The following is a 14,037-nucleotide window of genomic DNA, read 5'->3' on the forward strand; positions in this document are numbered from 1 at the left end:
TATTTAAGTCAAATGTCTGATTTTGGCAAAGATAAAATTTTTAAATAAGCATAAATATAAAATAGATACTTCAAAAGAGTATAATATGCTATTGTGTGTGTGTGTGTGCCAGAAAATGGCACAGAATTTCAAGATACCCTCTTATTATCATCGCTACAAAATGATGGAAAGCTACATTGTGAATGCATGTCTTAAACAGCTGCATCTAATCTCATTGCTGCTGAGATTCCTGACTCCTCCCTTCCAGCTCCTCAGTGGCTTCATCGCCACTGGATTCCAGAGCTGAGTCCTCGGTGCAATGATTCCAACTCTAGGGAGCAGCTTCTGAAATGAAGGTATACATTGTTTAGTGGATTCATAAGCTAAGAAGGGATGTTGGGACTTGGAGAGATGGCTAATATGTCTTCCTTTGACAGAGAAATAAACTCAAAATAGTAATAATGGGAATGAAGAAAGAAAACATATAGAAGATGAAAAGAATAGCAATAGAACTGAAAATTTCCAACAGGTAAGAAATTGGGAAACCCACCTCAAAAATGCTGAAAAAAAAATCTTGCAGATGTGTTTTTCAGATAGGTATTTCATGTTTAAATATTCCAGTTTTTAAATATGTGAAAATCATTAAACACTGAAATTGCAATACTTTTAGGCTTAATTGTAGCAATTGTCTTTCTTTCTTTTTTTAAATGTGATCTGAAAAACAACTCTACAGCTTTCAAATGCACCAATGTAGAAAAACTGTCAAAAGGAATCACCAAAAGCTAGTTCTGGCACAATGTGATTTTGATTACTGTTGTTTATCTGTTAGTAAATAAACACCTGGCAGACTTATTTTCATTGACAGAGTTAAGCTCTCCTTTTTTGATGTATTTGATGTAATGTTATTTTAAGAAATGAAAACCTCAACATCCCTAAAATGGCAAGCTCAGTCATTAATCTTCAAAGAAAATTAAAGCCAATTCAGACACAATCTGTGTTGGCTTAATTTTAAGACTAGCTTTGGGAACCAAAATGTGTATATTTTCCATAGACACTTTATATCGGCTCAGGCAACTGTCAAATTCTAGAAAAAACACATAACCTATTTCCAGCAGAGAAAAATCAAAGTATGTGTAATAAAAGAATGGATGGGTCAAATGTAATCCTCACATTTTTAAAGATAGCACACATTTCTACAATAGACACAAAATGTTTTTTTTTTTTTGAATGAGAAAATAATTGAATAGGATAATGAGTTTTTCAATGTTTTCTCCTGACCATTCATTATCTTCCTCTCTTTCTGTTTATCTGTCATCTCTACCCTGTTTTCCCCCTTTCCTTTAATTATCTATAACACCAAAAAAAGTATATTTCAGATTATTTGTAACTACATGTTGAACTGGAAAAGACTCTGAAGGTCTTACATATTTCTCTTTTTACAGATGCCGCAGCTCTCAGAGTTACATGTTCTTTCCACTATTTTCTGCTGCCTCCTGTTTTATATTTCTTGAATAAAGTTCAGTATTTCCTATTTTTAATTTTAAAATTACTCAAACAGAACATTTTCTATTTTTTTTCTTTAACTTTAGACAAAATGAGATTTTGCACATGCCTTACTCCTCAAGTATGCATGTGAGAGGCTCAAAATCAGAAACACAATGCAAACTCCCCCTCCCTGAATTCTCTTTCCCTTTCCTTAAATTTCTAGGATTACAGATTCTTTGCTCATGCTGATGCAGATAATGTCTCACCCTTGTCTAAGGCTCAGTGATTTTCAAATTACTGGCCCATCTCTTACTTAATTCATCTAGAATACCGGTGCTGACCAGGTGGGTTTTCTTGGGCTCAATGGCAGTCTTGAACTTCAGATAGTAATAATATTTAATACTGATTTACAAACATAGAAGTAAGACTTGCTCATGTTTGCATACTTAGTAGCTAAGCCAGAAATAAGACTTCTATTTTTTAAATAATATACAAACCAATATTTCTAGTTTATTTGGCCATTTCATTTTGTAAAAAAAAAAAAAAAAAAATCAGCCCAACTAATCTTTTCTGTACCAAGGAAACAAAAAAAGAACTGGAATCTCTGTAAAGACACATCTTAGAGCTTATGCTAAGAACACAGCATTACATTAAGTATCCACAATAAGCACCTAGAAACAAATCCCTCCTCTCTCACAGCCTTATTAAAATAGAAATGTATCCCAAGAATTTTTTTAGGAATCAGGGGTTAACATTACTTTGCTTTCAGATAAGCTAGATTTAAATATTTTAACTTTATAGTTACCAATTATGTAAAGTGTAATCCATGTTGCAATTTAACTTCCATATTTGGGGATTTTCCTATTAATCTTCTCTAAATTGTGCAGAGGGCAACTGGATAATGTAACTCTTGCACTCCTCTTTGAGTCCCTCCCAGATGAAGCACATCCAATCTTCTTCTGGCCTTTCTGAGCTCCAAGCCTCTATAGGAATTTATAGACTGGGAGCAAATGTTTACTTTGCTCCTAGTCAGCATACAGGAAAGAAGGGTCTCCATGTAGTTTCAGACTTGCTATTGCAGGACGGTGAGTGATTCCCCATGCACTAGGAAGACATCCCAAATCAAAGAATGGGCAACACAAGGGCTACCAACTTTATTCCCATCTCTTACCAATCAACCAAGAACTCTGCAAAATTATGTGAATTTTTACATCTGTGAAGAGAAAACTGTGATTCACACCTATCTTTGCAGAATTCATAGGAAGCTTTTCTTTATTATAGTAATAAGAGTTGGGGGAAAAAAAACACTCAAAACACTGATGATTTTGTATGGCGTGAGCTAACTCCTGGGCCTTTCTGTGCATTGGTTGCTCTGTGAGATGTAGGTATAATATTCCCACCCTTTCCCAACAAAAACTTGATGTTGGAGAAATAAATAGTACAGCAGATATAAAATCACTCTCAGCTCTTTGTTGGATGGGGGTGTTGGGGTGAGGGCAAGGCTTAAGTCCAGGAACCTAGGTTCAAGGATCTAGCAATTGAAAGAAAATGCAAGGCACATTAGGAATATTGGTCATCCTTTATTGGAAGTGGCCATAGCCATTAGTCCTCCCTACTTCTCCACCCCAACCATTTTCATAGGCTCTTTTCATATACAGTTCAAACAAAGAAGGCACACTGGCTTACATAGAGAGGGGAGCATGTTAATGTTTATGACCTCTAGTATATGTGCTGAGTCAGAGTGCTTCTGGCTTTGACTAACCATAACATAGCTGGTTCCCAGCTTTGGCTACACACAAAGAAACATAATATAGTCCATCAGAAGTGTTGGTGAGGGATCCTGACTACCATTTTGGGCCTGCCCCAACAGGGGCTAGATCAATTCCACCCACACGACTGACATATTCAACAAGAATAATAAAAACAATAATGAGCACTGTATTTGCACAGTTTTTAACAGCTTATAAAATGTTTTTAATATATTATTTTATTGCCCCTTTTAACAAGATGTGAAATAGGTAGGACATTTTAAAATTTCATTGTACAGATGAAGAAACTGAGGCCAAGAGAAGTGGCTTGCCCAAAATCAAATAGTCAGCAGCAGGACATGAGTCCTAAGAGAAAGTCCAGTGTCATTTGAGAGTACCAAGCTATACATGTAGTCATTACTCATTTCCTTTTCATTTCTTTCCTCCCCCAAGTGGGAAGTGCTTGGTAGGAGGCCTCTAATTAGCAATCAAAGCTTTCTGTTTCTCATTTTTAGTTCTAGTCTATCAACTGTCATAAAGACCTTTAATCTATCTTAAAATTCCCCTTCAGCCAGGATCCCTGAGCCTTTCCAGGTCTATTGGACCCCTGAATCACCCAAGCCTGAGACCATTATTTTTTGCCATTACCACCCTCATAAGTGTTGCTCTTTCTCCTTATCACCACATCACATTGGGGCCACAGACAAGTCCCTGGATCTTTCTGTGTAAAACACACTGTCATTATCAACAGTTTCCATTCATCTATGGTATTTTACAATGTTCTTTATTGTGGTATCAGTTGTTGAAAGGGTTACAGACATAAGTATTCTTAAGGTGATTTATTTCCAATAACAATCTGCTAAGCCTTTGAACTCAGGGAGAATGTATGAATAGGCCAGGTAATTTCAAACAGCAAATACAAGTTCTTTTTCATTCTTATTGCTCAGTTCCTTTTGCCAATGTCATTATGGATTGTTTTTTTTTTTTCTTTCTTTCTCAACTTTCTAAAGAATAAGCCAACATGGAAAGTTGGTTGGTTTTTTTTTCCCCCCCTTCCACTTTGACTTCTTACCATGTGTTCTCTTTGGGCCCAAAACCTCAGCACTTCGAATGAATGGCAGAGAGTTCATCATGCCTGTTGTGCACCCTTATATGAATAATTCCATGGAATATGACCACCATATACTATGCTAAGCTTTAGGACCAAGGTCTCTCTTTCCTTTAGAAGTCAGTCAGAAGGGATCAGGAAGAAGAAGAATTGGAGGACTAGTTTCTAAATAAAGTTAATTCTAAGTGGTAGCTCACTAGGTACTAGCAGTCTTGCTTTGACCCCCAGAATCTGAATAGTGTACCCCAAAATTGCCTGTACAAAGTATGACTTCAACCCCAGAGAATAGAAAAAGTGAAAAGAAGAGAAGACAAATGTTATTCCATAGCAACCATATGATGAACTCTCTGCCATTCATTCTAAATGCTGAGATTTCCGGCCCAAAGAGAACACATGGTAAGAGGTCAAAGTGGAAGGGGGAAAACCCAACCAACTTTCCATGTTGGCTTATTCTTCAGAAAGTTGATTTTAAAAAAAAAGCATAATGACATTGGTAAAAGAAACTGAGCGATAAGAATGAAAGGGAACTTGTATTTGCTGTGATTTTAGCCCTCAATCTAAAGGCTATAGATGAGCTTTAGACAGTGGAGCTGACAAATTTTATTCAACATACGTATTCTGAGCACCTATTCTGTGCTCTACATTGAGAATTTAGTTGCATGATCTTATTATGCATGATCTCCTCTAAACAACTCAGATTTTTTTTTTTACAGATAGAAAATTGAAGAGGAAAGGTAATTGATTTATGCCAAAGCCATACAGATACCACAGAGCAATGCCCTAATTTGAACACATCTTAGTGCCTTTGTGCTACAGATGCCACATACTGCAGAATTTATAAACTTTGGAAATTTATTTCTCACAGTTGTAGGGGTCTGGGAAGTTCAAGATCAAGGTGCTACCAGGTATGGGATCTGGCAAGGGCTGCTCTCTGCTTCCAGAATGGTTGTTGCTACGTTCTCTGATGGGGAAGAATTGTGTGTCCTCACATGACAGAAGGGGCAAATTTACTCCTTCAATTCCTTTTTATAAGGCACTAATCCATCATGAGGGTAAAACCCATATAGACTAATCAACTCTTAAAAGATCCACTTCTTAATAGTGTTGTACTGGGACATGAATTTTGGAGGGAATGCAAACATTTAAACCATACTAGATCCCAACTCCAAAAACAGTACTTTGACTTCCATAGCATAATTCCTTTCCTTATGATTTTAAAGTCTGTGGGCTCAAGTGGCTACATACTTGTATGACCCTGAAAAAAAAAAACCAGATGTTAATGGGATGCAAATGTGTATTTGGGATGTCTTACCCAGTTAATGGTGTGCCATCACATATCCTGCCTCACCAGCTCTAAAGACTATGCTGATGGACCCTGAGATGAGATAAGAAGAGGGTAAAAATACAAGAGACCCACTGGATATTTGTCTATGTCCTCAAGGGTCATTGTTTCACCTACAGAATTATCCATATGGTTAAGAATTTGCATTAATATTCTGGCTTGTTTTTAATTTTTAGGGTCTCAAGATCAGGCTCAAGTCTTTCATGTTTTCATCAAACACGGACAGAGATCAGGGAAGATTAAACTACTAATTACTCATTGGAAGCCTCAGAACAAGGTACCTCCAAGAACTGATTGTCAAAATCCTATCCAAGCACACTTAGAAAACCTCTTCTTACCCATCCTGACATAATGGAAGCTTCCCTCAACCAGCCAGCATCTAATAAAACCAGTGCAAAGAGCAATAACTCTGCATTTTTCTACTTTGAGTCCTGTCAACCCCCTTATCTTGCCTTACTATTGTTACTCATAGTCTATACTGTGGTCTTAATTGTGGGCCTCTTTGGAAACCTCTCTCTTATCATCATCATTTTTAAGAAGCAGAGAGAAGCTCAGAACGTCACTAACATACTGATTGCCAATCTCTCCCTCTCTGACATCTTGGTGTGTATCATGTGCATCCCTTTCACAGTCGTCTACACTCTGATGGACCACTGGATATTTGGAAACACCATGTGCAAACTCACTTCCTATGTGCAGAGTGTCTCAATCTCTGTGTCCATATTCTCACTTGTATTAATTGCTATCGAAAGATATCAGCTTATTGTCAACCCCCGTGGCTGGAAGCCCAGCATCTCTCATGCCTACTGGGGCATCACCTTTATTTGGCTCATTTCCCTTCTGTTATCTATTCCCTTGTTCCTGTCCTACCACCTCACTGATGAACCCTTTCGCAACCTCTCTCTCCCCACGGACATCTACACCCACAGGGTAGCCTGTATAGAGAAGTGGCCCTCCAAAATGAACCAGCTCCTCTTTTCCACTTCCTTGTTTATGCTCCAGTATTTTGTTCCTCTGGGTTTCATCCTCATCTGCTACCTGAAGATTGTTATCTGCCTCCGCAAGAGAAACAACAGGAAGGTAGACTGGAAGAGGGAAAATGAGAGCCGGCTTAGTGAGTACAAGAGGATCAACACAATGCTGATCTCCATCGTGGTGACGTTTGGAGCCTGTTGGCTGCCCTTGAACATCTTCAATGTAATCTTTGACTGGTATCACGAAGTGCTCATGAGCTGCCAACATAACCTGGTATTTGTAGTTTGCCACTTGGTTGCTATGGTTTCTACATGCATAAACCCTCTCTTTTATGGCTTTCTCAACAAAAATTTCCAGAAGGACCTGGTGGTGTTAATTCACCAATGTTGGTGCTTTGCACCTCGGGAAAGATATGAAAATATTGCCATCTCCACTATGCACACAGATGAATCCAAGGGATCTTTAAAACTGGCTCATCTACCAACAGGTATATAAAAATTGATGATGTTTTATACCAAAGCTCTTCTTCGATGAAAGATGGGGAGGTTGTGGTGAGGAATATGGCAGAGTGCAGAAAGAAACCAAAACCAAAAAATATAGCAACTTTATACTCAGTCTTGCTCCAGATTAGCCTGTCTGTCTCATATGCCCCAATATACACTCTAACACACAGAGGCACAGATCAACCCTTTTGCCTTTTCTTAAAAGAATAACTCTAATAATTCAACCCAGCCACCAGCATTTTTGGTGGAGAATAAAATGAGAAAGCAGACAGAAAGGCAAGCAGTGGAGATGACTGGGAACAACACTCCCAGAGTCTGTTGTTCAGTGGATTATCCACGGAAATTATTACTAAGGATATGCCTAGTGAAAGCAATGTCATACCTCCTTAGTAGTGAGTCACTTCTACTTTCAGGTGGAAACTGTAACTTTCACTCAAGTAACTTCAATTTAATTAGACAAGTCATAATTTATTAATCAGGTAACTAATTAAGTTTACATTAAAGCTGAAGGGATTTTTAAAATTTCAAAATATTTATAGAAAAACAATTTACCACAACATTCCTATACCACAAATATACCATAGGATTCTAATAACCAATAAAAATATATAAAGCCTATCCTGAAAATATAATTGGAAGTATTTAATATATAGGCCCATGAGGATAGAGCTGAGTAATTTAAAATGTTAGTCCTTGGTAACACAGACTATTTGGTAATTAACAAAGGGTGACTCTTGGAGTCAGACTACAATTAACTGGGAGGGGGGACCAGCTTTATAAACTGCAGGCATGCCAATTTATTCTTTCCAGAATTTAAAAAGAGGGGGAAAAATTCAGGTTTCTAAATCACAAAGTTATCATCTTAGGGATCTGGGCTTGCTTCATCTCTTCAGGTATATCTCCCAATAAATTCCCTCCTGAGAATTTAGATGCATTGGCTCATCCCTAACAAAACTGCTATTAAACAGCAGTTTCAAACAAGGTTAAAGTTGGGAAGTTTTTTAAAAAAGTATTTAAAATGAAATAACCAATTAGTTTTCTGTACTTTATGTGAATTTAGGTTTATTTCCCCTCTCACCCAACATGCATGTTAAAAGAAAACCAAAATTCAACACACATTCACTCACCCACAGATTACTCCAAGCTAATGCTAATGCTTGGAGTAACATCTCTAATGGCCAGGTCATGAACCCCTGAAAATAGCGGGGGGGACCCAGATTGAAGGGATGGTTTTAACATAACATTTGAACCATGTATTGTAATTGCAATTCATTCCCATGCCTGAATCAGACTCTCTAGTTTACGGCAACAGTACATTTTCTTTACTACAATGCCATACATGTTATCAGAACTGACCACAAATTCTTTAGCACTCCAATTATGCTAGAAATCACTTTAACTAACCTCTAATGGCCAATAGAGATAGAGCTTCCAATACAAAATGGCTTTATATCCTGAATTGGTTATGTATCCTAAATAAGGGTCATTATGACTCTTTTATTAGGTCTAAGAGACTTAATCAGTAGCAACTTTATAATTATCCCCATTTTTTAAAAATCTCGCATATTTCTTATCACTTAAACATTTTTAAAAGATCCCTCATCCCAACAGAGTCACTTATACACGGGAATCAGATTGTTTTTAAAAAGCTTACTAAACTACTGTTTAAATAGCCATTTGCTCAGAGACTTTCATTAAATTTTCATGAGCTTTATCACTTCTTTGGGTGAATCTCCCTTATACTTATAAAATTTGAAATGCAGCTTATTTATGTAAAAATGTGACTGTATTTTCTTTTGAATTCAATATTCTCTGAATACCTGTAATTTATTTTTTCTTCTGGTGAAAATTTTTTCTCCTAGTCTGTCTTCCTTTCTCCCTTTCTTCTGCTCTCCTTCTTTTGTCTTCCCCTCCATTCTTTCCCTCCCTCCCTCTTTCTTTTTCCCTCTAATTCTCTTCAGCTTTTAAATTTTCTTTCATTTTGGAATAAATGAACAACAAAAGCATTTCAATGAACTAAAACATAATAGTCTTACAGTACTGGTTGCAAATATTCTTAGCTAAATACAAGTCCAAATGGTGTCCGCTTAGAATCCTAAAGTTCAGGACTGTTACCCCTAGCCCAGGAAGCAGTCAGTCTCCCTGGATACCCTTTCCATGTCTTGTGATGGTGGTTAGTCCTATAACTAAGATCCAATGTGACATTTGATTTACTTGATAAAGAAATACTGATTCTGGTTTCCTTATCAAACCACTAAACGCAGGAAAGAGCATTAGACCCTACCACTACTCCCTCCTGGCACCCACACTCAGACTCCTCTCACACTGACTCCACCTGCAGCACTCACAAGAAATCCCTGTATATGGTTAAATATGAATTCTGTCTGGCTCCATGACAAGAGCAATTTTCCTCTGTAAAGCTCTTTTGTTTTTCCTTTTAAACTTTGCTTGAGCTCCTGTGAAATGAGTCACTAGTGGTTTAACTATCAATAATAGTCTTTTCTGTGTTTATTTATCTCAAAAAAAAGTAGTGAAGAAAATGGACTTTTAAAATGGTTATCCAAGTATGGCAACATGTAAATCAATGGATGTGTAACTGATATGATTCTGCAATCTGTATACGGGGTAAAAATGGAAGTTCATAACCCACTTGAATCAAAGTGTGAAATATGATATGTCAAGAACTATGTAATGTTTTGAACAACCAACAATAAAAAATTAAAAATAAATAAATAAAATAAATAAATAAAATGGTTGTCCATACCCTCAAAGGGACTTACCTTATGATAAGCAGGAGAACACAGGTATGTAAGTAGCTGGTAAAGAAGGTATCATGGAAATATAAACCAAGAGGCCCCACAGAGATGAAACTCATATGAGAGTTCCAGGGAAATCAGCCTTGTTTCCTCTGTTTTTACAGTATTTGTGGATGGTTCACATCAGCTTGGTGTACCACTGAGCCACCTTATAAATGACATAAGACTTCCTCTTCTCAGTTGCTTCACTGCAGAGCCAGATGGCCTGTATTCCCCTTTTTAGGAATCTGGATGAATTTGTCATGTTGTCCTAGAAACAGACTTCTCTAGCTAGTACTCCAAAAATCTTCTATCATCTGATCTCTAATCATTTTAAGTTGGAGTGATTTCTCATATCTTTGGAAGTTTCTAGTGGGGAGGGAGTGAGAAGATTATTACTAGGATCAAAAAAAAAAAAAAAAAAGATCCATGTAAAACACTCAAAGAATCAGTAAACTAACTAGTCTGCGTGTTCCTATCCAGGGAACCAGAGATGAATGAGAAAATGCTAAAACATTCTTGCAATAAGTACCCTCGGTTTTCTTTCTGCCTGCCCCTAAAAGATCCCCAGCAGAATTACCCAATTTCCAAGATGGATAATCAACAATAAAAGTTATTTAAAATATATATTATCTAAATGTGGTTTAAATGTGTTCAGTATATGGGATATGTATATTCTGAAACAGGTGGAAATAACTTGATGAATCAACCTGCAGAAGGATTCAGCAGTAAGAAGTTGCTAAGGTTCAACAGCATAGTTCAATAGCCTAAGGAAAAGGCTTGTCTCTCTTCCTGCAAGCTTTGGTTTTTACAGAATAATAATAAATCAAGAAAAACATATTAAGCCTTCATAATGTACTTGGCACTGTGTGAGGTAAAGAAAAATTGTAAGGCGCAGCTTTAAAGAATTTTCATTCTCACTGAAGCTTTTGCCAGAGGGGTAATTCAATGTCTCAGTTTCGAAAGCTTTAATTTTTTTTTTAATTTACTTTTTCATATACAATCTAGTTGACAAATAAAAGTTATATACATATACAGTGTACAATATGCTTTGATAGGTCTATACATTGAAATTGGTAAATCTAGCTAATTAACATATCCATCATCTCACATACTTTTCATTTTTATTATGAGAACCTTTAAGATGTAGTCAGCAATTTTCAAGGATAATATGTTGTTATTAAACTACAGTCACTATGATGCACAGCAATCTCCTGAATTTATTCCTCCTATCTAACTGAAATTTTGTATCCTTTTTTGGACATTTTCCCAATCCTACCCCCTCCCAGCTCCTAGTAACTACCATTTTACCCTCTGATTTTATGAGTTTAACTTTTTTAGATTTCCTATGTAAGTGAGATCATACAATATTTGTTTTTCTGGGCCTGGTTTATTTCACTTAGCATAACATTGTCCTGGTGCATCCATGTTGTCACAACTAACTTATTTTCTTTTTTTTTTAAAGACACAATAGTTTGCCTGTGTGTATGTGTGTGTGTGTGTTTGTGTGTGTGTGTGTGTGTTTTCTTTAACCATTCAACCATCAGTTACCACTTAGGTTGATTCTCTATCTTGGCTACTATGGATAGTGCTCCAATGAGCACAGGAGTACAGACAACTCTGACATACTGATTTCAATTCCTTCACATATGTACTCAAAGTGGGATTGCTGGATCATACGGTAGTTCTATTTTTAAGTTTTTGAGGACCCTCTACACTCCTTTCCATAATGGATGTACTAATTTAATTCCTGCCAACAATGCACAAGTGTTCTGAAGCTTTTTAATGTTTTTTTAAGTTAGGTTGAAAGCTGCCTGAAAAAAGTTCAGAGTGACTAGAATAGTTCATATCAAAGAAAGTCTCAAGCCAGGTGTGGTGGTACACACTTGTAATCCCAACAGCTCAGTAGGCTGAGACAGGAGGATCACAAGTTCAAAGCCGCAGCAAAAGTGAGGTGCTAAGCAACTCAGTGAGACCCTGTCTCTAAATAAAATACAAAATAAGGCTGAGGGTGTGGCTCAGTGGCCGAGTGCCCCTAAGTTCAATCCCTGGTATGCACCCCCCTCTGCCAAAAAAAATGAATCAGTTTACTTTCTTTCATACTCATAAGTGAGAATAAACTAAGGAAAGAAGTGGAGATACACTAAATGAGAAAGAAAAAGAAAAAGTGTTTCAAGATTGATATGAAGGGGCTGGGGTTGTGGCTCAGTGGCAGAGTGCTTGCCTAGCATGTGTGAGGCACCGGGTTCAATTCTCAGCACCACATAAAAATAAATAAATAAATAAAATAAAGATCCATCAACATCTAAAACATTTTAAAAAAAAGATTGATATGAAGAATTCATAAAATCCTTCCTGGAATCACCCATACAATAAACTGGAGAAAGAAGAGCATTTCCAAGGGGGTAAGGAGGGTCTCTTTTCCCTCTTCCTATACCCAAATCAAATTCCTTGAAGCTGGGGTAGTGTTTCCCCTGAGGGAGAAGGAAAAGACGCTTGGTACTGGTGAGAGGAAGCCATCCATCTTCCATCTGTCTGTTGATTATTTCCTGATGTCCTCTGTTAGGCAGATAAATCTGTTCTTCTCAGCTGGATGGTGAACTTTCGAAGACTTTCTCTTACATCTTTTAATCATTCTATACCAGACTCCTCACTGCTTCCAGAGTGCATAAGGTAGGAACAGGCAAGGAAAGAGCATTCGATACAAATAGATTTTTTTAAATTATTTCTTTTAAAAAAGTTGGGCAGTACTTACATGTTGGATGCCTGAATGTTTTCAAATCTGTGTTTCATTAATTATCTAATGAGAGCATAAAGGCATACTCTTAATTACACAGAGATATAATCTTTGTGTCAACAAGCATCAAAATATTTGCTAAATGTTTCTCAACAACCTCTTCTACTTCCTCAGGGCTATTAGGATGCCCTCCACCACTGCTCCCTGAGTACCCTGGGTAGACTGCTGTTGCAGGGGACAGGCAAGACACCAAGTAGGAACAGGAAACAGATTTTTATTGCCTATAGCCAGGTTCAGAGGGCAAAGCTTTCGCTGTAATCAATCAATCCTCCTGAACCCCATATTCAGGCAGTTTCAGAACTTTATACACAGCATGTAAGGGGAGGGGCTCAGAAGTTCAGTCTGCAAAAGTTCACATAAAACCAGCTTTTCCTTTCACTTTTCTGGGCAAGTTAACCCTTCAAGGACTGCACCTGAGAAGGGGAGAGTTCCTTCTCCCCTTTTTCTCCTCCCCTTGCCAGCTGTTTCCATGGAGCCCAATTTGTAACTTCTTTTATCTTAGAAATGTAGACATCTCTGTGAAACTCCAGCTCAAGACTAGAAGCCTTGTTAAAGGATCTGTCTTTTTTTTTTATCACACTTTGCATTTATAAACACATTTCTACAACTACTGACATGTTTGTAAAAAAAAAAAGTAGTAAGGGGATTGACTTATTTTGCTTAGCATGATATTCTCCAACTCCAACCATTTACCAATATGTGGATGCTAATTACAAAAAGGCACGGGGTGGGGGGGCACTAGGAAAGAATAGCGTTACCTTAGATTAGGTAGAGGGAAGCGATGGGAGGAGAGAGGGGATGTTGGGATGGAAATGATAGTAGATGAAATAGACGTTATTACTGTGTTATTACTGTGTTATATGTGACTACATGACCAATATGATTCTGCAACATGTACACTCAGAAAAATGAGAAATTATATCCCTTCTATGTATGATATATCAAAGTGCATAAATGCATTCTACTGTCATGTATAACTAATTAATACAAATAATAATAATAAAAAACTAGTAGGGAGCACTGATCTCTTCCTGGCCAGGACCAAGTAAAATAGAGCAAAAGGAAAATAGGAGCTACACTGAACTCTTTTGTAGAGATTCTATTGCTAATAGTCCTAAAATCAATAATGGTGAAGATTTCTGGAGAAGCTTAGTTAAGATTTTCTGTGGAGAAGGGGATGCCACTACACTACCACGTGCACAGTTCCATGAAGACCAGTTCACATGTGTGCCTCCCCACAAAACATTTGAATTCCCTGAAGGAAAGGACTTGTATCTTATTTGCTTTAGTAGTTCCAGGGCCAAG

The 14,037-nt window shown here is 37.2% G+C and overlaps 1 protein-coding gene across 1 annotated transcript; it reads left to right on the plus strand.

The window, feature by feature from the left end:
- The first annotated feature begins 5,933 nt into the window (after nucleotides 1-5,933).
- LOC107144912 (neuropeptide Y receptor type 6) lies at nucleotides 5,934-7,132 on the plus strand. The gene has a single exon (XM_015488791.2). The coding sequence runs from the start codon at nucleotides 6,014-6,016 to the stop codon at nucleotides 7,130-7,132; it is 1,119 nt and encodes a 372-aa protein (XP_015344277.1). The 5' UTR covers nucleotides 5,934-6,013.
- The last annotated feature ends 6,905 nt before the right edge of the window (nucleotides 7,133-14,037 follow it).

The sequence above is a fragment of the Marmota marmota genome, unplaced genomic scaffold, assembly GCF_001458135.2.
Source record: "Marmota marmota marmota unplaced genomic scaffold, marMar, whole genome shotgun sequence".
In the NCBI taxonomy this organism is placed as follows: Eukaryota; Metazoa; Chordata; class Mammalia; order Rodentia; family Sciuridae; genus Marmota; species Marmota marmota.